General features: G+C 39.6%; 1 protein-coding gene and 1 pseudogene across 5 annotated transcripts in view; one reads left to right on the top strand and one right to left on the bottom strand.

The window, feature by feature from the left end:
- Clasp2 (cytoplasmic linker associated protein 2) overlaps positions 1 to 25,517 on the top strand; it is a 177,086-nt gene that overhangs the window by 23,192 nt on the left and 128,377 nt on the right. For 4 of the 5 annotated variants that reach the window (XM_055601779.1, XM_055601780.1, XM_055601781.1 and 1 more), the window contains exons 6-7: positions 1,568 to 1,665; positions 16,191 to 16,261. In XM_055601779.1, coding sequence (XP_055457754.1) covers positions 1,568 to 1,665; positions 16,191 to 16,261 — 169 coding nt within the window. Of the gene's footprint in view, positions 1 to 1,567; positions 1,666 to 16,190; positions 16,262 to 22,223; positions 22,908 to 25,517 lie in introns of those variants that run through there. The other variant, XM_055601785.1, reaches the window with a different exon arrangement.
- On the bottom strand, positions 4,138 to 4,254 carry LOC129672407 (small nucleolar RNA SNORA17; annotated as a pseudogene).

Consider the following 25,517-nt stretch of genomic DNA (forward strand, 5'->3'; position numbering starts at 1 on the left):
GCTAGATTTTTGCCAGCCTACATGCTTGAATATGCTTTGACAGGAACTGTTGCAGTTGTTGATAGTCCTGTTTAACAGGGAAGGACTTTTTGGCCATGGTCATCTTTTCTCCTGAGCTGTCTGTGCTTCTCCTGAGCTGTCTCCTGAGCTGTCAGGAGATAGGGTCTGCACTGCCTCTTCCCTCCCCTGGGAGTCAGTTGTAATGTTTTTAAAATTGCCTGTAAACTAGCTAGGGCATTTGGAGCGACACCAAATAAGATCTTTTCTTCTTACAAGTTCCAGCTGTCTGTAACAGTTTTATAATTTTTCTCTCTTCAATATCTGTCTTATTTATAGACAAAGGGTTTTTTTCTCCTACCCAGTCCAGCCTCAAGTTCTTGAACTCAATTGCTTTTTCCCACCTTAGTCTCCCAAGAAGCTAGGACTTAGGTATGTATCACCACACCTGGCTCTTAGTTGTCCTTTGACATTGAGTTGTAAAAAAACTAAGTGTTGTTTTTCATATTGTTATCTTTAGGCCCCAATCCTTTTTTTTTTTTTTCATCTTATATAGAATATAAAAATTTACTATTATTTTTAAGTTGCAATTATTGTTAAGAGTATGCTTCAGTGGTATTAAATATATTCACATTGTTTTGCAACTATATCACCATCTACCTGCAAAACTTTGACCTCTTCAGAACTCAGACTATGTACCCATTAGAAAACTTCCCGTGTCTGTCCCCCAGCTGCTGGCAACTACCATTCTTCTTCATAATTTGACTACTCCAGGTACCTGGCCCTTTTTGATTGATCCCATTTAGTATGATGTCTATAAGTTACCCACATTGCAAACTGTATCAGAATTTCCCTCTTCTTTTTGAGGTTGACTGATTTTTTTTTTTTTTTTAATTAACGGGTATCACATTTTATGTATACAGTCATAGAAGAATATTCATTTTTCTTTGTTTTTACCTTTTGACTATTCTGAGTAAGTTTAGAAATGCTATGTAAAAATTCTTTTTTAAAAGTTCAGTTCTCATTCTCTTTTGTTTTTTGAGACAGGGTTTCTCTGTGTAGCCCTGGCTGTCCTGGACTCGCTTTGTAGACCAGGCTGTCCTCAAACTCGAAGTGATCTACCTGCCTCTGCCTCCCAAGTGCTGGGATTAAAGGTGTGTGCCACCACGCTCCAGCCAGTTCTCAAAAAGACAATTTTATTCCAAGAAAATTAATTAACTGTAGTTTAAGTTAATACAATTACTGCTTTTTAAAATTCCAGTTGGTAGCTTTTTTATTCAGAGACTTATATTAACCACCTTCTTACCTTTTTTTTCCCTAATGGTGATGGGGATTGGATGGAAAGGACCTACATGCTAGGCAAGTGCTCCACCGCTGAGGTCTTCCCTTTTTAAATGGGTTTTCTAGAGCTTCTTGACGGACCTTGGCTTTTGGTTTCCATTAATAACGAATCATGTTATATCTTCCTCAGGTACTGAAAAGACATTAAAACCTGCTAGTTTATTGTTACCTTAAAAGGAAGTATGTGTCGCATCTAAAATTTTAAAAAATGTTGTAAATTCTTTGACAGGTGAGAAATGCTGCAATCTCGGCCATTGTGGAGATTTATAGACATGTAGGAGAGAAGCTGAGGATTGATTTGTGTAAGAGAGACATTCCCCCTGCCAGGTGAGTCTTCCTAAATTGATTTTTTTGCTATAGATTTTTTTTAAATTGTAATTTTGTCTATTTTATTAAGGTAAATATTAGAGCCAGATGTTGTGGCACACACCTTTACCCCTAGCATGTGGGAGGCAGAGGCAGGCCAATCTCTGTGAGTTGGAGATAGCCAGGACTGCATAGAGAGTACCAGGGGATCCAGAGCATCTACAATTTTAGTATCCTGAGTTTTCTGGAACCAACTTCTAGAAATAAAGCTACACTGCCAGGCACTTGGCACTCATGTAGCCTCAGGTTTCCTTCAGCTGTGGAAGTGCTTTATATTTTCAGGGTAGGGTGTGTGTGTATATGAACTAGGATTTTTTCCATACATAGTCCTATCACCTGCAAAGATGGTTTTCTTTTTCCCAGTCTGTACGTTTTTCATGTTTCTTTCTTGTCTTTGTTATCTAGGCTTTCCCATGTGCTGTTGAGAAAGGGTAGAATGGGGTACATTCTTGCCTTGTTCTCATCTTAGAAAAGTTCTAATTTCTTAACGTTAATGTTAGTTGCTGGATAGTGCTGCACACCTTTAATCCCAGTACTTGGAAGGCAGAGGTAGGTGGATCTCTGTGAGTTTGAGAACCTGTCTCAAAAAAAAGGAAAGAATGGTGTTAGTTGTAGGCTTTTGGTAGGTGTATTTTTTTTCTTAACAATTTATGTCTTTTAAAATTACAGTTTATCTGGGCTGTGTGGTACATGACACGGTACATGTGTGGGGGTCAGAGGACAACTTGGGAGAGTCATCAGGCCAAGTACCTTTTTGCCCACTAAACTATTTTTTTAAAAACTTTTTATTGATTCTTTGTGATTTTTCAGATCATTTTACCCCAATCCTCTTATACCTGCCCTTCACCCTTGCAACCTCCCCCCACCACAACAGGAAAAAAAAACAAATCTTGTTTAGAAAGCTGTAATGAATATCACGGTGTGTCCTATACCATGTCCTTTCATCTACACTTCTTTGCTTGCAAATGTTCATTACAGCAACCTGTTGGTCTGATATGAGGCCTTTGGCTTCTGCTTCTCTATCAATACTGGAACCTCACTGGGATGTCCTGTTGTTACCCTGTTTGATGGAGATCTGTAGTTTTGGGTCTGCATGTTCTCCAGCAGTTCATTGATGGGGTAGATGCTGGGATGGGCCAATTCAAAGCTGTGGATCTGGGTCTGAGAATTATCTGAGCTGGTTAGTTCACACCCTCAGGGTTGGCTCTAGAGCTTTCTTGATAACTAAACACCCTCTCCCTTCCCCTGCCACAAATCAGAGCCAGTTCTACCCCGATGCCCATTTGAGGTGCTGGACCTGCTCTCCAGAGTGCTGCAGGTAGTGAGGGACATGGCTAGTTCTTCCACTTTCATGACCCTGGGGCTAGTACCATGATCCTGGGGCCATCTCTCCTGCCTGCCATTGATGGTGAGGAATGAAGGAGGGACAGAGGGTTTTTCTCCCTCATCCACTTCACTGCCCAGCAGACAAGAGGTAGTGCCAGCTTTCCTATACTCACACCCTTGGGATGGCTTACCTGAGTCCCCATCCAGGGTCAGCTCTGCTGTGTTGCAGCAGGTGAGGTACAGTTCCTGCTTTCCTGAGTGCCGTAGCAGGTGAGGGCCAGGACCAGCTTTCCTGCTCTGATGACCTCAAGACCTCCTGCTTGCCAGAGGTGGCAAGAGGTGATGGGGCTACATTTCTCCCTCACTCATGTCACTTCAGCTCTCCCACTCTCCTATCCTCGGGCTGGCTCATCTGCAACTCCCACAATGTGCAGGGTCCGTCTCCTGAGTACTACAACTGCTTAGGGTGGGATCAGCTCTCCTACTCTCCTGCTGCCAGGGCCAGCTCTCCCAACATGCCCAGGTAAGGGGTGGGGTCAGTCCTACACAGTCCTTAGACATTTAACATGTCCTCAGGCTGCAGCCCAGACCAGGGATGTCCGTTTGGCCTCTGGTGGTAACAGACCCCTGTATTGCTGGGCCATGAACCCAGACATGGTCTGCAGTGGCAGGTGACATCACCAACTACTCACATCAGGCTCTTCCTCACTACCCTTGACTCTCCACTTTAGCCTTTTTTCATTGTGCCCACATCCTTCTGTTTTTCTTTCTCTTCCATTTCTCTACCACTTACTTGTTCCTCTTAGTGGTGCCCAGGGTGTCTGAGTGTTTGGGGTTATCTCAAGAGTGATCTCAGGTTCATGCATTATGGCTCTGGGTAGGGCTCATCTCAAGCCTGGTCTGTTTTCCCAGGACTGCACAGAGGTCACTCATCGTCTGGCCAGCCTGAGTGGCCCCTTGTGAGGGTCGTTTGTCTTGGGCTCACTCGAGCCTTACCTTGGGTTTTTTTCTAGTCTGTACCTTGCTCTCTGTCCTGGGAGTCTGTCAGGGCCCTGTGGTGCTGGACTGGTGGTGTTTTTTTTTTTTTTTTTTTTTTTTTTCCCAGGGAATGTTAGGTTACTAATCCTTCAGATGTTCATTGATAGATACACTGACTGAGGCAATAGGCTCTATCCTCTTTGCCACCTTCTGAAGAACCTGAAGACCCATATCTGCAGGGCCAGGCCACTTAAATAAGTAGAGTAAAATAAAAGGCATTTGGGCATTTTAAGTGTAAAGGTGGGCTGGTCAGAGTGTTTTTTTTTTTTTTTTTTGTTTTGTTTTGTTTGTTTGTTTGTTTGTTTTTCTTGCAAATTGTTTTAATGGCTACTCCTAACATTTTTTTTCCCTAGAGCCCATATTATAGCCATTTATTTTCCACTAGTATTGTTTGTGGTTATTGGTGGTCTACATTTTCACCAAAAGTTTACATTGTTAGTCTTTTTTTTACTAATTTCTGATTTCTGGTGGCTTCATTGTGGATGTATTATATATATTTTCTGATTACTAATAAAGAGGAGTGTCCTTTCATTTTTGCCATTTGGCTTTTTTCTTTTTAAAAAGCAGGGGCAGGGACTAGTTTTTGATACAAGGGTTTCTGATATATGGCCCAGGTTGGCCTTGAACTGTTTCTATTCAGTATATTACATTATATATACATGAAATTTGGAAACTACGAACAAGGCAGCAGAAAAATTAAAGTTAGAATGCAGCCACCACAACGGAAGTGTATCAAATGAACCATCAGCATAAAGTCAGTTCTGAGCAGATGCGTGCTGATAGTAGTGTACTAACTTAGTACTACACAATGCTACACGTGGGTCACTGAAACATGGCTGTGAGTCCAGAAATAAACTCTTATCTTTATGGGTCACTGATACATTATATATATATGTATACACACACACCCACACACCCATATATATATCTGTGTTGAGAGCATGCAGAGCAGCAAGGGGTGCTCCAAGTATTCACAGAGTTACACGCCCTCACAGCATACCCAAGAGTAAATGAAACATGAATCAGAGGAGCTAAAGTGTAAAATACTTAGAAATTACTACACAGTTTTTTATTAAACACTTGAAATCAAATCATATGCCCCACAAGAAAAATGTCAGTACATTTGCTCTATCAGTGATAAACCCAGCAATGTTGCAACATAGAGAATCAATTTACACGAATCAGTAGCTTTTCTGTATACCTTAATAGTTTTTCTTTATACCAACAACAAACACAGAGAAAAAGATTATGGACACATTCCCAGTCACAGTAGTCTCAACAAAAAGAAAATACCTAAGAATAAACATGACGAAGGGAGCCTAAGGGAGTAAAGGACCTCAACAGCCAAAACTTTAGACCTCTGATGAAAGACAGAAAAAGGCAGTAGATGATGGAAAGACATCCCATGTTCATGGATAAGTATAATTAACACTATGCAAAGGACCATTTTACCAAAAGCTATTTAGAGAGTTAATGCAGCCCTAGTAAAATACCCATCTCATTCATTGCAGAAATAGAAAAACAAAACAAAAAAAAAAAAACAAACCTAAAATTCATATGGAACCACAAAAGACCATGGATAGCCAAAACAATCCTGAGGAAACTAAAAGACAGTAGCAGTGCTGGAGAGATTACCATTCCAGATCTCAACATATATTAGAGAACCATAGTAATAAAAATAAAATGGTGCTGTCAGAAAAACAGACAGGTAAACAGTAAAACAAAATCAGTGATCCAGACATGAGTACCTGCAGCTTCAGCTATTTAATGTTTGATTAAGATGCCAAAAACGTAAGCTGTGAAAAAGAAAGCATCTTCAATGAATGGTGCTGAGAAAACTGTATGTCCATACAGAAGAATAAAATAGGGCCTGTGTATATCACCTTGTATAAAAATCAGCTCCAAATGAATCAAAGACTTAAATGTGGAACCTAAAACACTGAAATTGCTGAAGAAAACATAGGCAGTACCAACAGGACATAGGAGCAGGAAGGTCTTTTGAATAAAAGACTCCATTTGTCCCCAAATTAAGGCTAACAGTTGACAAGTGAGACTTCACAAAAGTTAAAAGCTTTAATTGGGTAAAGAAAAAGCTCACAGAATGGGAAAGAATCTTTGCCAGTTACAAGTCTGATAGAGGATTGCTATCCAGAATATATAAAGAACTCAAAAAATGAATAAAAACAAGCAAACAAATGACCCATTTATAAATGTGGACCTACAACTTGAACAGGATGTTCTCAAAAGAAGAAAAATGGCAAAGAAATATCTCAAAAAAATGTTTATTGTCCTTAGTAATTACGGAAATGTAAATCAAAACAACTAAGTTTATCTTACCCTAGTCAAACAGGCAAAGGTCAATGGAACATCTGACAACAGATGCTGGAGGGGATGGGAAGGCAGGTAGAAGTGAAGGAAAACCTTGTTCATTGTAAGTGAGATTGCAAACTGGGACAGCCAGTGTGGAAATCAGTGTGGAGAATTCCCAGAAAATTAAAAATAAATCTACATACGACCCAGGACGTATGCCCGAAAGGACTCGACATCATACTACATAGATGTTGCTCAGCCGGGTTCGTTGCTGCTGTATTCACAAAAGTTAGGAAGCTGAAACAACCTAACTGCCTTTTATTTGACAAGTGGATAATGAAAATGGGTTCCATATATCCTGCATAATACAATTCAGCTGTAAAGAAAAATGAAATCGTGACCTTTGCTGGTAAATGGATGAAACTAGAGAAGATCTGACTGAGTGAGGTAACTCAGATGCAGAAGGACAAATGTCACATGTTCCCTCTCATCGTAAATTCCTAGCTACAAATCTTCAAGTGTGAGTACACATCCTATAGAGTAACTGCAGAAACCAGTAAAGTAAAAAGGGGCCATTGTTAGAGTAGAGGTTGGGTTGGTAGTGGAGCAATACAGAAGAGAATAGTAAGGGAAAACAGGGGGAATTAATGATCTACCTAAAAAAGCCTCTCATAGTGCTAAATTTGTGTATGAACAGGCATATATAGTTTAAATGAAATTTTCTCATCTGTGCTGACAATGCTCCCTCTAAGAGCCACCCAACAGAAACTCCAACAACAGGCATGATTAGCCTACTTTTGAATGGTCAGGGTTGTCCAAGAGACTCCTAAAACATTACAGGTTATTGTTATTGCCCTTGTTTGCCCTCTAGAGGTGGAAGGTAAGTCCCTACTGCTGAAGACACCAGACCCAGAGGACGCTTCGCTGGAGCTCTTCTGAAAGTTCTTCGTTGTTGAGTAGCTTTCACAGTACCACAAAGCACCATGCAGCTCTCAGAGAGAGAACCAACCAGCACTCTACCCAGCTATGATGTCTGTGAACACAACAGTGACCAGAAGGACACATTGACCCTAGGGATTCAATAGTGACGTGCATACCATGGCAGTAACTAACAGCTCTCTATTTGAGCTTAAAGCCCACTCAATAAGAGGGAAATTGCTTGGTACTGGAAACTTAGCCAATTTCCCAGGGCTAGTGAGAAATCTATAACCACCACTTTACTAAACCAGTGTAATCTACCTACATTCCAAATAATTGTCTTTATACAGATGAATGTAGTCCTCACCCATCATCAAAGAAACTTCTCTTTGCAACAGAGATAGAGACCATTACAGAAAACCACCACCAATCAAAATACAGAGTTGTGGAGCCCAGTCCCAATAATAAATACATCAACAAAGTGACTCCTATACCTAAGGCTCTGAGAATATTGCTGAAGAGAGGCAGAAAGATTTTAGTAACAGCCAGAGGCTCAGGAAGTTTACATGTCTTCTAGCAGTGTTTGAAGCTGTACCCATAAAGTCTCACTAATATGACTTCCTGAACATGAGCTGAGGGAGGAAAACAATATGCTAATGCTAATGGGGGAGGGATCCTCAGGGGAGGCTCTCCGAGTGCTTAACCCTTCAACGACAGCAATGAGGGACACATGGGAAGGCTTGGAGGGGGAGGAACAGGAAGGAGTAAATAAATTATGTAAGGCTGTCTTTGAAATTTATGGCAGCTTCATTAATTGTTGCATTCATATACATTTATATTTAAAATAGTTAAAATATACTAATATCTTTAATAAAAATTGGCTTTGTAATATTTTAAAATACCTCAAAGGACACTTTTAAATTTTTAAGAAAACCCTATGTGTTGAGAAATATTTTCAAATTAAATATATGAAACTTGTATCTTGAATATATAGAGGACATCTCCGTAGCAAAATGACAGGTAATGTAATTTTTGAAGATTTTGAATTAGTTTTAAAAGAGGAAATACAGACAGCTGTGAACACAGAAAATGATGCTGAATATTATTTAATTATGTAAGAAATTCTGATCAAAACTACATACTTCTTCATACCTCTGTAGGATAGCTAAAATATAAAAGAATGAAACTTTCATAGGAACCTAATAATAAAGCAGCTTGGGAAAACAGGTTATAACTTGTCAGAATGACACTCATAGAGCGATCATGTGACCCAGCAGTTCACTCATAGCTATATAAACAAGCGATAGGAAAACATGTCTCTACAAAGATCTCGATACAAGTGTTCCTGACAGCATTAGTCATAGGCACAAAACCGTGTGGAAATACCACCCACTCATATGTCTAATCAGCTAATGAGTGGATATTCAAATGTATATCCATACAGCGGAATATTAAGAACCCAGTCATAAAAAGCTCTTCATTCTGTGATTCCATTTGAATAATATGACCAGATATGGTAATCCATAAGTCAGGTATGGTCTACAGCAATAGGAAGGAGATTAATGATTGTTAGGACTAGGGAGAAGAGAGAAAGTAGGGAGCAACTACTGCTAATATGTATGTGGGTGTTCATTGGGATGATAAAAACGTACAAATTGTGACAGTAGTTGTACTATCCATGCGATACACTATAAGCCACTGAGGTGTACATTTCATTTTCTTTTATTGTGCTACCGAGAATTAATCCCAAGGCCTCACACATGCTACACAGATGTTCTACTGAGCTACACCCCAGCTCTGAAAGACACTTCAAAGCCATGAAGTGTATGATATTTGAAGTCTGTCTCAGTAATTCCAAAAATAGAAGAGCTCTGAACCCCTGACTGTAATTTACTGTTCTTACCTGAGAACCTAGGATGGCCCTTCCGTTAGAGTTGCTTTTCCAAGTCTGTCTTCCTAGAGTTCCCCTGGCCTCCTAGGATGTGCTGTATGATTTTGGACAGCCTTATCTTTGTTGTGTTTCCCTTCCATTCAGTTTGCTAATCTTACCCACACAAAATTATTTAAAGGGACCTAGAGGTCTCTTTCTCTATGTATTCTGGTAGGAATGACTTTTTGTCAGGTATGCCTTTAATTTCAGCATCCAGAAGGCAGAAGCAGGTGGGTCTTTGTGAGTTTGAAGCCAACCTGCTGTATAGAGGGAGTTCCAGGCCAGTGTGGCTTCATAGTGTGACACTCTCTCATTTAAAAAAAAAAAATATGTGTTTGAAGCTTAATTATGGGGGTTGGAATCTTCATCTCTATGTAGAGAATTATGCTGTACTTTTATTTATACATTTGTTTACAGATGTAAAGTTTATATTTTAAAAGATTATATATACATATATACATAATACGTGTATGTATATACATATATATAGTATATATATATATATAGAGAGAGAGAGAGAGAGAGTGTGTGTCTTGTCTGCATGTACACCTGCATGCCAGAAGAGGGCATCAGATCCCAGTACAGATGGTTGTGAGCCACCATGTGGGTGCTGGGAATAGAACTTGGGACCTCTGGAAGAGCAGACAGTGCTCTTAACCACCGAAACATCTCTCCAGCCCCCCAGGTTTATCTTTGATAAAGTTTTGAACAGGAGATTAAATATATTTTAACCCACAATATTACACTGTGGTTTCCTGTGAAAGTTGGTGAATGAGAACGATTGGGAAGAGGAGAGACCAAGGAGAGACTTGTAGCCAGATTTTTGGTTACTTTATTAGGTTCTTTTTCCTACCTCCCTAAACCACCCCTATCCCTTCTAATGCCCTAACACTAGGTAGGAGTGTTGTGGGTTAAAATATTTACCATTGATATATCTTTTAGTTAAGCAGCGGTTATTCCTAAACAGCTATATAACCAAATCACCACACAGAGACTAGGATTTATTTAGTTAACCTAGACCACAATGCTGGGATATAGTTACTCCATCCTAAACCTCCAAGCCCGTAGTTTCCTACCATTCACATTCACCCATTATACTTGCTTTTAGTCATATCTTAGGGCTGGTTCATTTCTCCACGTGGTTCCAAGGCCTCCCCTACAGATTCTCTTCCTTTACTCCCTGCTTCCTTCCTCTTCCTTCCACTCTGGATCAGGATGTCCCACCCTATCCTCTCCATTGCTCAGCATTGTGGCTGGTTGTTTTAATTGACAATATAGAGAACAAATGGTGGCATGTTTACACAAACTTGAGACAGGTGATGCTACCATGTCCGGATTGAAAACAAATAGTGGGGTAGAGAAGTCTGCATTTGAATGAACAAGGGTAAACTATACATTCCAAAAGAACATTATACCAACATAGGAGAGAAAAGGTTAGGGAGGAAAGGGGGCATTGATATTGTTAGACTACTTCCTGCTGATTAGCAGTATTGAGTTCCTTGGGTTGAGTTTATTCTTCGTTGTCAGGATATATCCAACTAGTAGTTATCAATCCAGCAACAAACAGCAACAAGCAACAGCAGCAGTAGCAGCAGCTCCCAGGTCTCTCAAGGCTTTGGCATTATCTACCCTCTGAAGAGTTTCCAAAATGTCAAATGTAACTATCTTCACCTAGCAAAATCATGCCCCTGCCAGAGCATGAGACAAATCATAGTTTGCTGCTGTGGACAATGTGAAGCAGCCCCATACTCCACATCCAGGATTAAAACAAAAACACATTCCTATAACATTTCTGTGTAGATTTTCACTACGTTTCCTCCTTTCTGTTTTAGGCCATAAATCATTCTGTGTTTAGTGAGAAGCTATAAACAGAGAACTAAATCCTTTTCAGATCAGTGGTCAAGGTTTTTTTAATAACCTGTTCACTCTTGGCTGCTTTTTCTGAAACTCCTTAAACTTTTTACTTCTGGATCTGGAGTCATTTCATTTCTTGATGGTAAATTGTTTTGGTATCTCTCTTGGACCTGCATTCATGGGTCCAGTGTTATTTGTTGATTATTTAAATTTATTATTGATTTATCTTTTAGTTAAACAGCAGTTAGTCCTAAACCAGCTGTATACCCAAATCACCTCACAGAGACTGGGATTTATTTAATTAACCTAGAGCACAATGCTGGGCAATATTTATTCCATCCTAAACCTTCAAGCCCACATAGTTTCCTATTATTCAGATTTCACCCATTATACTTGCTTTAGTCATATCTTAGGTCCGGTCCATCTCTCCATTCTCCTCCCCGATCTCCTCTCCTGACCAGGATGTCCCACTCTATTCTCTTCATTGCACAGCATTGGGGCTAGTTCTTTAATTGACAATATAGAGAACAGATGGTGGCATGTTTATGCAAACTTGAGACAGGTGATGCTTAGAATAAGCATCACAGTGCAATGTCCGGATTGAAACCAGATAGTGGGGTAGAGAAATCAGCATTTGAATGAATAAGGGTAAATTGTATACATTCCACAAGAATATTATGCCAGCAGGTATCCCTGGCCACAATGTCTGCAAACCTCGGGAAGCCTATGTGTTCTTTTCAAAAAGCCACTGGTGTGAGAAACACTTTGTTTACTTCTCTGGAGGAAAGTATTGTATATTTCTCATAGTTAACACACTGAGCATTTTGAGATCTGAGGCTTTTAGCAGCTTGGTCACAAATTATTTGTAAATGGCCCAATTTTTCACAATTGAAGCACCAGGCATTTTGATATGGGAGACCTCTAAGCTCTTACTTGTCCTATGATATTAGCATGATATTCATGATTACCAGTATCTCCTCGAGCCTCTTATCTCCATGTCTTTGGTGCTGCTCAAACCATTAACAGTCTAATAACTCTTTTACATTCATTATTCACATTCTCAAATGCAAGGATCTCTATCAGCACCTGTCAGGGTCTGATATGGTATTGTTTATAGCTGAAACCAGTCGTCTCAAAAAATCTTTAAGGCTTCCCCAAGCCTTATGCAGTCTTAGTAAATGAGGTGGATCTTTTCCCAGTTTCTTCAACATTAGCCAAACCTCTTTTATTTTTATTTATTATGTATACAATGTTCCGTCTGCATGTGTGCTTGCAGGCCAGAAGAGGGCACCAGATCTCATTACAGATGGTTATGAGCCACCACGTGGTTGCTGGGAATTCAACTCAGGACCTCTTGGAAGAGCAGCCAGTGTTGTCAACCTCTGAGCCATTTCTCCAGTCTCCTTATCCCAAACTCTTAAAGCCATTAAGCAACATTGTTCTATAACACCATCACCAAATCGAATCTGTTTTTGTAAACTGCCCTTCACCAAGCAACTGATCTTTGACAATATTCATTCCCCCTCTTCTATTTTGCTGCTCAGCGTTCACACCTTCCTTCCTGTACCACATTAATCATTGTAACTGCTGACCTGCCTCTAGCATAGCTGTTACCAGGCCCTTACAGTATTGAGGAAAAGTTCTATTTTGGGTAGCCCAGTTACTTAATATTTGGTTTACATAAAGTAGACACATTCCATAGGAAATCATGGCCTCTTTAAAATGCCTCGGATCTCTCATTTTTATAGGACGCCATGCTATCATGTCATAATCATGATTCACACCATTAGCACTGTACAGTTGCTGGGAAAACCAATAGTGATTTGCTAATCTCAGGCTGCCCAGCCTCCGGTGCTGTAGTTGGCTGAAGATTAGCCCATTCTCTCAGATGGGCTGATTTTATGTAACCCTGTTCTTCCTGTATGTTTTTCCCTTCCTCCTCCCTGTCTGCACGCAGTCTCCCTATGCTGCCCAAAGGCTTTGCAGACTTGAGACTGGAAGTATGTAGTGCCAGGTGGGCCTGTGATCTGCCTTCCAGCCTGGTTTGCTTCTCATATTCATCCTGCAGGAAGCTTCCATTCTCTTGCCCATTTGTTTTCCCTTTTTCAGCACTCTAGCTTTCCAAGAGCTTCCACCTACACCTGCAGCTTTTCCAGTTGCATAGCCAACTGCAACTTTTCAAAAAGGAGAGAATAGAATGATCATTCCCCTTCCCCCCATTTCATCCACATCTTTATTTCTTAGATTCCTTTATTTCTACCCACAATTTTCCAAATTGTTCAGCCATTCTCCTAACATTTTTTTTTTTTTGAGAGTATAGGAAGAAAAGGGGGAAAAATTCCCTCTATTAGCAAAGTGGGAGAAAAGCCTAATGATAGCAGCTACAATAAACCTTTTGCTGATGTCTTGAAACAAAATATTCACTGCTTTATCTCTTGTGTTTCCTCTAGGGCATTAGAAATCAGATTTCCCATTCTGCCTCATTCCATGTTGGGTGCCACTTGTAGCTGGACTTTTGTCTACTTTATTAGGTTCTTTTTTCCTGCCTTCCTATACCACCCCATTTCTTCCAATCTTCTAACACTAGGTGGGAAAAAGCCGGTTAGAGGGGAACGGGCATCGTCAATATTGTCAGAATACTTCCTGCTGATTAGGGATGTCTGGTTCCTTGGGGCAAATTGGATCTTCATCATTAGGTTATCTCTAAACAGCAACAGCAGGAGGAGCAAAGGGGGAGCAGCAACAGGGGGGGAACAGCAGCCACTGTGCTTCTTTGGGTTCTGGCATTTATCTACCCTCTCAAGAGTCCTCAGAATTCCAAAGTAAACTATCTTCAGCCAGCAAAATTATGCCCCTGTTAGAGCACAAGGCAAATCATAGTCAGCTGTGAACAACCAGAAGCAGCCCCATGTCCTACATCTGGGATTCAAACAAAAACATATTCACATTACATTTTTATATTAAAAAAAATTCTCACTAGAGATTAGGATAGTTATAGAAGGAAAGTGAGAACTGACAGCAAGATAGAAGTGTGAAGTAAACATTTTCTCACCTTTTTTTTTTTTTCAGGCTTAGCCTAGTTGTAAACCTTTGGAAGCTTTTGTTTTCTCTCTTTCCTATTATGGCTTCCCACTATTCTTGTTAATATTCAACTGTTTCAGTTGCCTCCTCTTACTAAGGGTGCTGCCTCTGTCTCTCTTTCTTGCTCCATGTGAAATTCCTGTTTGTTGTTTATTGAAGGCAGGTTCTTTTGCCCAGGTTGGTTTTTGAACTCACCTGATAGCTGAGTCTTGCCTTCAGCACTCCTGTCTCCTACCTCTCAAGTGCTGGGATTGCTGGCTTGCTTTTTTCCCACAGTCTTATAATTTTTTTCTCAAACAGCTTTTCCAAATCCTTTCCTTTCTGTCTTTGGCCCATCTAGACTCATTGTGTGGTGTCAACTTGAAATTTCATGCCCACATCTGACTTTAGTGTCTTTTCAACCACATGGAAGAGAGTGTGTTGTAGGATGATTCAGCCTGAGTCTTTCATCTGCACATACATAAATAGCTGTACTTGCCTGCATCAGTTGTGGTTGGAAGTGAGGTTAACATTTAGAAATCACTTTATAAGGAATCCCTAAGGATTTTTTGCTAAATTGGTATTTTTCTTCTCCTTTTGTTTCATATGTATATATGTTTTGCCTCCATGTGCATCTTTGCACCATATACATACAGTATCTATGACGGCCAGAAGAAGATATCAAATACTTGGAATTACAGCTGATTGTGAATGCCTTGTGAATGTGCTAGGAATCAGACTGGGGTCCTTTAGAGGAACGGCCAGTGCTCTTAACTGCTCAGCCATCTCTCCAGCCCCTTTCTTTTTTCTTTTTAAATTTTTTCAACATAATATTTTTATTGATTATTTGGGAATTTCACATGGTGCACCCTATCACACTCACTTTCCAGTCCTCTCAGGCCCATCCTTCCATCTTTCAGCCCTCCCTAAAATGAAGAAACAAACAAATCACCAAATTCAATTTGTGTTGCCCATGAAATATACTTAGTTATTTCTTAAAGTAGTTATTGGCATTTCAAAAAATTATAGATTCACTTTATAAGTAAGAAATGACAAGATGTGGATCAAGACTTAAATGTTTTAGGAAATAAAATTATGGAAGGAAATGTAAAAATAAGCCAAAGAAAACCACTTGGCAGTTAAAACTCATGGAACAAATATATATTATGAATAAGTCATAGAATGATAGGTTAGAAAGCTAAAGAAAAAGCAAACTAAATAAATAAAGAAAAGCATTGATGGCAAGATTTCATTTTATCCTAAAGGAAGGTCTTTGTGAATGTAAATGCTCCAGGAAAGTAAAGTCTCAGCATGGTTGGAGCATGTGTTGGTACTTGTGTTTTCCCTCTCTATTTGTGTTTCTAATTTCATTCTGTAGTGAATGGCCATTTTATTTCTAATCAGAAATGTGTGTTTTGCCGGGTAGTAGTGGTTCACTCCTTTAATCCCTGCATTCAGGAGGCAGAGGCAGGAGGATCTGAGCTCGAGATCACCCTGCTCTACAGAGCGACTCCAGGACAGTCAGGGCTACACAGGGAACCTTGTCTGGAAACCCCCTTTCCAAAAAAAATAACCTTAAAGCAGTAGTAGAAGTGCAGAAAGAGTAAGGACCCTAGGTATAAATTTAGTGGAACTGGTGTTGTGGGAGATAGGCAACAAGCAGGAGAGGCCTCAGGTGCAGCTGCGCCAGCATCATGTAGTCTCTGCCTTCCTTTACCTTTTCATATCTGCCGCCTGTCTTCTGAGTTTGGTTTTCACAAGGTTGTTACAAGGATAGAACTAGAAAGTTCTTTTCCTGGGCTTGGAGAAATAATTTTGTTGAAATTGCTTTGTGTGAAAGTTGTCTGTTTTATCAACATATCTGTATACATAGATCAGGTCATTTGACTTCTCAAATGAAGAGAGTGGGGTTTGTATCTTCTTTGAGTCAATTGTAGGAGAGTTGTATAGATAATAAGACGAATTCCTAGAATCTTTTTTCCAAGAGAGGTGATAAAGGAAGTTGTTTCTGTTCATCTCTATGTAAAAACAATTTATTCTTTATTCCCAGATTAGAAATGATACTTGCCAAATTTGATGAAGTTAAAAATTCAGGCGGTATGATTTTGAGTGTCTGCAAAGGTAAGAGTAATTAAGTTCTTCCACCTCTTAAATATTTGAGATGACTTAGCAAAGTGTTAGACACTAGCTGTGTTTTCAAGCCAAGTAGGCATCTTTAATTTCAAAAGCATTGATTTTTGTAGCTTGTAAACTTAGCTGTGGTGTAGCAGTGGACTCTCATGTCCTGGATCTGCACCTTCTCCAAAGTACTGGAGTTGAATAATTCATAAGGAATTATGAAGATTACATAATGGGATTGTAGAATAAAGGGATAATGTTTCTGGTCTTACTTTCTGTCTTTGTACTTGAAGGTTGATGTTGTAACTAAAAAAAAAAAAAAAGATGAGTGTTTTGGGCTATATATTGTTATTTATTATTTGCCCTATGATTATCACAGCAGTATTATCTACCCACTGTCACAAATAATAAGACACAGATACCTGTTATATTTTATAATTGTCTTATTTATCTTGGGCTGGGCAGATATTCCTGCTTATGCTGTTTGAATCACCTCACCATTCATCTCCCAGCCCTCATCCGATGCCATCCTCCTTAATCATCCAATCTTCCACCCATAAACTTATAAATACTTGCTTTTATTATTTATCTTAGCTTTTCCACACCATTATTGGAGTCCTTCCTCCAGGCCCTACACAGTTTCTTCTCCAGGCTAACCCATTTTGGCATTTTCCTTCTTCCTCTTAATGTTTGTCTGTTTCCTGTGATCCTCTCTGTAACCTTAGCCACACCTACCCCATTCTGCCCTGCCCAGGTATAGGCTATTTAATCAACCAATCAGATATGTCTTGGGCAGGTTTACAAAACCAAGATAGGTGTAACCAGATCTTAAGGGCCAGTAATGCACATCAGACCAACCTCCAACAGGCTGGTAACCCTCTTGTGTTTGTTCTATGTGTGAAGTGCGTTCTTATAGTCAGAGTAATTATTTTTTCTTGCTGTTTTGAGTAGAAATTGTGGGATTGATTGGCTCCTTTCACCAGTGTGCAGACTGAGTAACAATATTGGTGAAAAAACAAGCAGGAATTTTGCTACAGTAGTCATCTTTGCTTAAGTAGCAAGAAGCAAAGTAGAGTTTATGAAATCAGTGTCTATGTCCACAGATAAGTTGGCATTCATTTGATTTGATTCCTTTATTTTTTAAAATGTTAATAAGTTGTATTTAGTCCTACCGAGTAGCTTCTACCTGACTGTATTCATTAGCACATTTTGTGAAGAATATATTCTATTGCCAAAGATAGTACAATTTTTTTTCTTTAAGTGGAAAACCAGCTTTATAGTAGAAAGTGGCTTAGCTTGACAGAGTAAATGATGTTGGAGGAAAGTTTGTTGTATGAATTTAAAGCCATATAATAGGAAAACTAGTTAAAATATAACTTGGGCCTTTTCTCTGGTTCATTCAAACTCAGGCTTTGTTGAATTGCACGGAGTCAGGTAGAATGACAGTTTGGTTTTATGAAGATCGTGTGTACCTTAATCTAAACTTAGGTTTCAAGCACGTATTGACTTCATTGCGATCAGTTCTCGCACTCAGACAGCTGTTTCTCACATCTCTTCTCTGAATAGAAGGTGTTTAAGAACTGCATCCTAATAGGTCTAGTAGTTATCTTTGTCGATATGTGTAGAAACCAGAACGGCAGGAAAAGGAGGAGTTTGAAATTTTGTGACTTGGGGTTTTCATAGCATCCTTGTGTGTTCCCACACTATTTGCTTATAACTAAGGAAAGTCTGTGGTTCATATTATAAGATTAAAGGAGTCACTGAATGTAGGTCATATGGGAAACATGGTTGCTGTTGTGTTTGATAAGATTATTCCTGTTACCTTCTGAAAGGAGCTTGTTTTTTCCCTGTTCCATTTCTTTTTCTTCTGTTTCTCTCACTGTAAACACAGCAGTTTGAGGTTAGAATCTGGCTTTTATTTTTCTTGGAGGAAGTCCAGAAGATTGTCTTGGAGATTATGATGTAAATATTACAAGTCTAGTTGAAGATAACAGTTAAAATTATCTATAATATATATTGTATATAAAAAGAGTTGAAAATTTTTCTGTTTTCGGTTAAGATGTTTTTGATGATGGCATACTGTGATGATCCATATCTGTGGCTCCACATTTGGGGACACCACACCCATAGATTCAGCCAACTACAAAATCAGGTGCTTTTGATGACTACCTCTGTTCTGAACATGGAAAGTTTGGGAATGTATTATTATTACCTCAATGGTGCAGTGTGATAACTGGATTATACTGCTTATACCGATTACTCTTAAGATAATGTAAAGTGTATTTGGTTGTTTCTCCCACCATTGCCAAGTGCTTCTCCGGAAGGAAGTCTGAGCGCTCTCCTCTTCTGGGTAGAGATGGATGGAACTTGGAGTTCCAGATTCTGCTTCCCTCAGGAATGGCTGGTCCATGCACCACGGCTCTTGATTTCACTGGGGATGTGGAAAAGAGTTTTCCCACCGTGTTACACGTAACTCTTTTTAATGAGATTGCCAGTACCAAACGGCAGCAGAAAATCAGAGTTCTGAACTTGAGGCTATGGTGATATTGCAGTGTACAGCCCTTTGGTTAAACTACACTATATTAACGAAAGAGGGTGCAGGCAAATGCTCGTGCCTGGTCTGGTGACTGCTAGAATTCAGGTTCCCAGGCTAATCCAACTGGCAGAACCTGCGGGCTCCACTGGTTTGAACAGACGAATTGGGTAGCTATCTTGTGGCAATCAGACAAGTTCCACCAGCAATCATATGGTTCCGATATGACTGCCTTGTTGGCAGTCAAACCCTGAGGTCCAGCAGTGAGTCCTTCGGGAGAAGGGGCCTCCTTCTTCTCCAGAATAAATGATGAGTCTCAGATGATCTTTGATGAATTAGAGGTTTTGAGGATGAATGTGTGTCATTGGCTGGGTCTAGGATGCTGGCAGTGTTGTATTGCATGAGGAAAGCTAACAGGAGAGAAGCTCGTGTGACTGACTACCAGTAATGCTGAGTGATCGATCACCTTTAACCTTGGGGCTGTGTCATGTGCTCCTGAGGCAGGCACAGAAAACAAGGAGAGAGCTTTGTTCCACACTGTCATTTCTCAGAATGATTTAAATCTCGTTTGAGATTTCCAGGTTTTAAAGATGCTCCAATCTCACTAGTCCTGTGGCAGTTCCCCTGGAGGCATGATTCATGAGCCCATAGAAGGACACGTCTAAGTCATCTCAGATACACAACATTTTATACAAGAAAGACTTGGGCATCCTTAGATTCCTGGAACTAATCCCCTGTTGTTATGGAAGAATGACTGCACTACCTTGTCAGTAAAAAAATACCTTTATGAATTAGTTAACAGCAGAGGAAACTAAAAGAAGGAAGCTCATTTGTCATGGTTGCCATCTTAAGACCCAGACTGTCTCTCCCTTGGTTTAATCTCTTGTCTTACTGGTCTAGTCCAGACCAAAGACAAGCAGATTCTTCGCTGATGACTCCCAAATATACTTCTAGCTGTCTCTTCTTTATACTATGCTTTTGGAGGCCTGTGGTTTTGATGACATTGCTGTCTGGATTTCAGGTTTATCGTGTCCTATATTCCATAGGCATTTCAGGTTTATCATATCCTATATGAACAACCTTGTTTGTGTTCTGTTTCATGTGTTCTTGTTCTCCCCCTCACTCACCGTTGACCCCTCCCTCTCTCTGTACCTCCCTTTCCTTGCCTCCCACTTTCCCTCTCATCCATCACAGGGTCTCACACAGCCCTGGTAGGCCTCTGACTCTTTGTAGAAGATGACGACTTTGAACTTCTGATCCTTCCCTCTCTGCCTCACAAATGCTAGAATTATGGGCATGTGTTACCAGGCCTGGCTGTTTCTCTTCTTAATCTGTTTTTTCCAGGTTTAGCTATTTTGGTTAGTTGTTCCACCAAGGTGAAACTTGACTTGATTTCCCATTCTAACTATTCAGTCATTTCTATCTCTGATACATGAACTCATGTCCTGCTTGTTTTCTTCCTCTCAATACTTTAGGTCTCCTTTAGTGTTTCTCTGAACCACTGTAGGAGACTTCCCGTTACATGTCAAGCTCATACATAGTGTGGTAACCGTTAACAGTGGGAAAGATACAGGTTTTCCTTGTTCATGAAATTGGCATGCTTCTTAAAGATCCTGCTGCCAAGTGGGAAATCATTAAAATGAAAAAAAAAATATTTCCACTAATATTAATGAGAAAAATTGTGGTTCATTTCATTTTAACTTAGAATACTTGAATAAGCTGTATGTGTACAAAAATATATCAGTTGGTGACTTTTGGAGAAGCCCCCTCACATGCCTTCAGGTGTGTCTTTCTTCCCAAGGAACTCTTTGTCTATTAACACTTTTGTTTAAAACTCTTTATTCAAAACTTCTTTAAAGATTCCAACTCTGTTTCATTTTATATACACCCTAGGATGGAACAGGCCTGCCATCTCAGCTCCTTATAGGGCTGGGGGAAAGTTCAGGGCTTTTCTGAGAAATTTAATGTAGCCTGGGGCTGGGGGAGCTCAGTGAGAATATTCCCCTATATACAGAGCTATCAGTTCAGTCCCCAGTAGAATTCTGAAAGTATAAGTAATTCAGTAATGTTAAGTTGGCCTCTTTCAAGAAGTAACATATTTCAGTTGAGACCTAATCCATAGAATAACCTATCAAGAGTTAATTGTTAGGGCAATACTTTGGCCAAAAGAAAATAGTGACTATGAAAGCTCAGAGGTGAGCAGGATTTGGTTATTTGAAGAACATAGAGAGATCAGGGCTTCCTGATCTCTTCCTCAGGAAGAGGAGACTGTTTGAGGTGTGTTGAAGAAGTGAGCTATGCCCTGAATGTTGCAGAGGTCGGGAGAACTTTGGCACGTAGAGGTAGGAGCCCACAAAGCCTATGGTCTGGAGAGGGCCATGTACACGGGGTGACCTGGAGTAACACTGTCTTGTTGCTTTGACTATTCAGACAAAGCCTTTTCTGCTGCTCTTCTTGTGGGTTTTGCTGTGTAGCTGTTATTCTTCTCTCTCTCTCTCTCTCTCTCTCTTTCATAATTGCCATTACAATGCTCTTGACTGAAGCTCTGATTAAGTTTTTTGACTTTAGTTTTAAAAGGACTAGTTGAGCAGAGTCAAGAACACTAAATTATATCATCAAATTCGAACATAAATCATTTGATTTAGGAAATAGTGAGAAATGCATGTTTGTTTTTCTGGAGGATTTTAAGAAGCTGGACTTTAATTTTCATGTTACCAAAGCAAGTTGGCCAAGTCCTTAAGCACAGAGGTATTAGCTTCTCCGTTAGAAGGAAATGGAATTAAAAGTAAGCATATTGTGTCTGGAAGGAGCCATCCCCAGCCCAAGATGAAAAGACTACAAATTGTGGTCCCCAGTGATTGTGGCAGGGCCTGCTGTCGTCATGGAGCTTTGTGGACAATTTCCTACCCTAACAGAGATGTAAACACTAACCGAGTTGGTGGCTGCGACTGTTTCTTTTTCCCTCATTGTGAAAGATTGTGTATAATTTGTCTGATATGCTTGTAGGACCAAGTACAGTTTGGTTTATAATCACGGTAGAGTAATTTCTACTTCTCTGTTTAAGACAGGTGCCAGGAAGAGAATGACTTACCTTAGAGGCTGGCAGTAAGGTAAAGCGCAGGACTTAGACTTTAGAATTACCTTAGTATTCAGCTTATGTAGGTCCGTACCATAACTTCCAGGCTAGTTTTTGTATATTTTCATAGCATGCTCTTGGTAGTGAACGGAGAAGCTCTTTTCTTAGGTTGATTTAAAAACATGTTTCTGTGTGGCCATGAGCCCTAAGGCCTTTTCAGAGCTTGATAATGTAGAGATGGCTGTGCAGCCTGGAGAGAGAGAGCTTAGCTCCCCTGCAGCTGCGCACTGGCTAGTTCTGTCTCCACCAGAAGCAAGCTTTGTTCCGTGTGGCCCTGCTGTCCGTGCACAGAGCTGCCTTTGATGGGATGTCTTTGACGTGATTTGTTTACGGCAGCCAGAGCGCTTCCTGCATAATGAGAGCAGTTAATCATGGAAACTGGGCTATTCCTGTTTGTGCACTTCTAGCAGTCTTCTGTTGTAAATATTAAAAGGTAATGACAAAAGGACGAAAACCTTTTTTTAAAAGGCACAAACCAGCTAATCCATCAGATCATGTGATTGCTACTGATTACACGGATATCTTTAGGGAAGCAGAAAATGATTGCTGAACACATGCCTTGTGTTTTGATGATTGCATTAAAAGTCCCCCGGTGGGATGACATTTATTGGCTCCCAGAGCTTTTCTTAGATTAAATTTCAGACATCGGCACAAGGATAAATATCACAACGTGTATCTAACAGCGTATGTGCAGTTAAAGAGTAATCTTGATCAGGCCCTGCTAGGCTCTGCTAAAAAAAAAAAAAAAAAAACGAGGGTTTTCAGCAAGACCCCAGACTTTTATTTTGAAGTGGAGTAGCAGCTGTTGGCTATTGCGGTGCAGAGCTGCAGCGCGGCCTGGGTCACACAGTGCTCCCGGTGCCTGTAGGCTGCAGGCCGAGCCCAGTGGCGCAGGCAGTGAGCTACACTTATTTTGCTGTGATATTTGACCTCTTGGTTTGAGAGAGCTCCCTGGACCATCTGCATGGCTATGGGAGATGGTGAGTATGATTTATTTTTCTTGTTGTGCTGTGTTATACACTTCGTTTTAAGGTGATGATCGTTTGCTATGTAAGAAATACATTTCTCCTAATGGAACGAAGGACATGTATGTGTTTGTGTGTAGTCGTGTATTTGCTTGTATATGGGGATTTTGGGGGTGTCTTTTTTCACTTGATGTGTCAGTATGGGGTCTGGCAAACATAAGGTGAAATTTACCTTGCAACCCAAGCACGGCTTCTTCAGTCTTTGGGATTGGGTATGAAGGGGGTAGTGGAAGGGTCGAGTACGGAAGCTCTGGGGGAGAATATGGCCTTTGGAGCAATGGCAGGTTCAAGCCAGGAGGTTTGATTAGCTAGCTTGACAGCTTCCCTGTTATTTGACAGAATTTCAATTCTGTGGTAATAAAATACTTAGAGAAGCAAAATGGCTTGCCATGGATACGACAGTAATTAGTATGCTTGTGATTGTCAGTGTCTCCAGTAAACATCCTTTAAGAAATTTATATAGGACATAATTTGATCACAGATTGCCTTTGTTGGTGTTTCGGTAAGCACAGTTTTAAAAACACCTATGTCTATAGTGTTTTTTACTTTTCAAAGGCACTTTCATTTACTTTTATATACGTTGTCTCCTCAGGCACAAATGCCCAGTGAAGTACACAGATACTTGGTGTTTCCATTTCACAGATTAGGAAACTGAGACTTGCTGAAAGGTGTGTTCCAGGTCCAGGCACAGAAAGCAAACGAGGCTGAATCAGTTGCAGATGTGCATCTGCTATTGTCCTTCATGACACTGAGTATTTGAGCCTTTTTCCCTGTTACTAACCCTTTTATTAAGATGCTTAGAAGTATGCTTCATAGTCACACCAATATCAGAAATATGGATGAGAGGGGGTATAAGGTTCTACAGTGTTTTGCCTTTCTCTCTCTGTCTCTCTCATGCTGTCTCTGTCTGTCTATCTGTCTCTCTGTGTGTGGCTAGGTTCTTAAGAATTCCTTGCTTGGATTTGTAGGTTTTAAGTTTTAATAATGTCATGATTAAATCATGATCTGCCCTCTGAGAGTCAGTCCTCTTGGCAATATTAGGAATAGATTTCAACCTGCTGTTATTGATAAGTCATTTAAAGTATTTATTCATTTAAATACAATAGTAACTTTTATATTAAACATTGTTATGAGTGCTTTTGAGACTTTATGTAATTTTTATATGACCTTATGTAAGTATGCTTGATATCCTTTACTAATTGTAAACTAATAAACCATCAAATTACTTTTTCACATACTTAAACACATTTACAAGTTTTTTTTTCCCCCTTAGGAAATTAAAACAACAGAAAAATGCTTAATTTTTAGGTAACTGAATGTTGTATTTGCTTTTACCATATCTAGATTTTATTTTATTACTTTTAAGCCTAAGTTCTTTGGCCATCCATGTATGTTTACTTGGTTTTTATTTTCCAGATAACACATATGTTCAGACAGTTTAGGAATGTATTGTTTTTTGTTTTTTGTTTTGCATTAGAAGTAATGACTTTTTGTAAAGCTTAGAGGATAGCCTTCCAAATAATTTTATTCCTTAATAATGCTTGGTTGTATTAAAATATACCTTTAAAAAACCTTAAATACCTGAGCAATAAAGCTTGTGTGTAACAGTAGGATGTCAGGATGAGTAGTTTTAGTGTTTGGCATGGCTACTCTGAGTATGATGAGTTTCTCACATACAATTTGTGTGTGTGAATACTATGTGCAATCTCATGAACATGTATAGCAAAGGCATTGCTCTATTTTTGACTATTTGCTAATTAAAGATTTTGAACTATGAACTTGGTGTGAAAATATCATCTTTTAAAAATTGAAATAATGTTCATAACACAAAAATTCCTTAAACTTGTTTATGCTTTTATGTAGTAACTTTTCATGCCTTTTATGTGCTTTAACATATACCTTCAAACAAATTTTGTGTTGATTGCTGTTAATTTGCTCTATGGGAACTACTGTGAATGGAAACCAGGCCTCACTTACCCGGGGCAGTTGTTTTACTGCTGAAGCACACCTTTTGAAAACAGTCATTCTCAGTAGATTTTCAACATTTGCTATGCCTGCTCAGTAACATATGAAGTGTTTTAAAGCCATGCTGTCATGTGTTGCTCTGCCTTGCTTGTTTAAACTGCTGCATAGTCTTCCATTGTATAGATGTAGTATGACTGTTTCATCTTTTGAGAATGTTTACATTCTTTGCCATATATAATTTTTATAAGTTGTTCTGGAAAAGATACTTTTGTATAGGGCATTTATGTGAATACACACACATGCATTTTTTTTTTCAAAATATCCCATAAGTAGCATTTTAGGACCAAAACTTTAGCTTTAAATTGTGCTAGCTGTAACAACAGTCCCAAAAATACTTTATTATATACATTCCGAACAGTGATACCTAGTGTCCAACTTTTCATTTTAGTTCTTGCTGTTATTGTTTAATTTACCAAACATATCAGTGAAAAGTACCTCAGCCGTTATCAAACATACCTGCTTTCTGATAACACTAGTCATCTTCTTATCAGACTGTGTGTGTGTGTGTGTGTGTGTGTGTGTGTGTGTGTGTGTGTGTGT

This window comes from Psammomys obesus, unplaced genomic scaffold (assembly GCF_907164565.1).
Source record: "Psammomys obesus unplaced genomic scaffold, mPsaObe1.curated_primary_1811, whole genome shotgun sequence".
In the NCBI taxonomy this organism is placed as follows: Eukaryota; Metazoa; Chordata; class Mammalia; order Rodentia; family Muridae; genus Psammomys; species Psammomys obesus.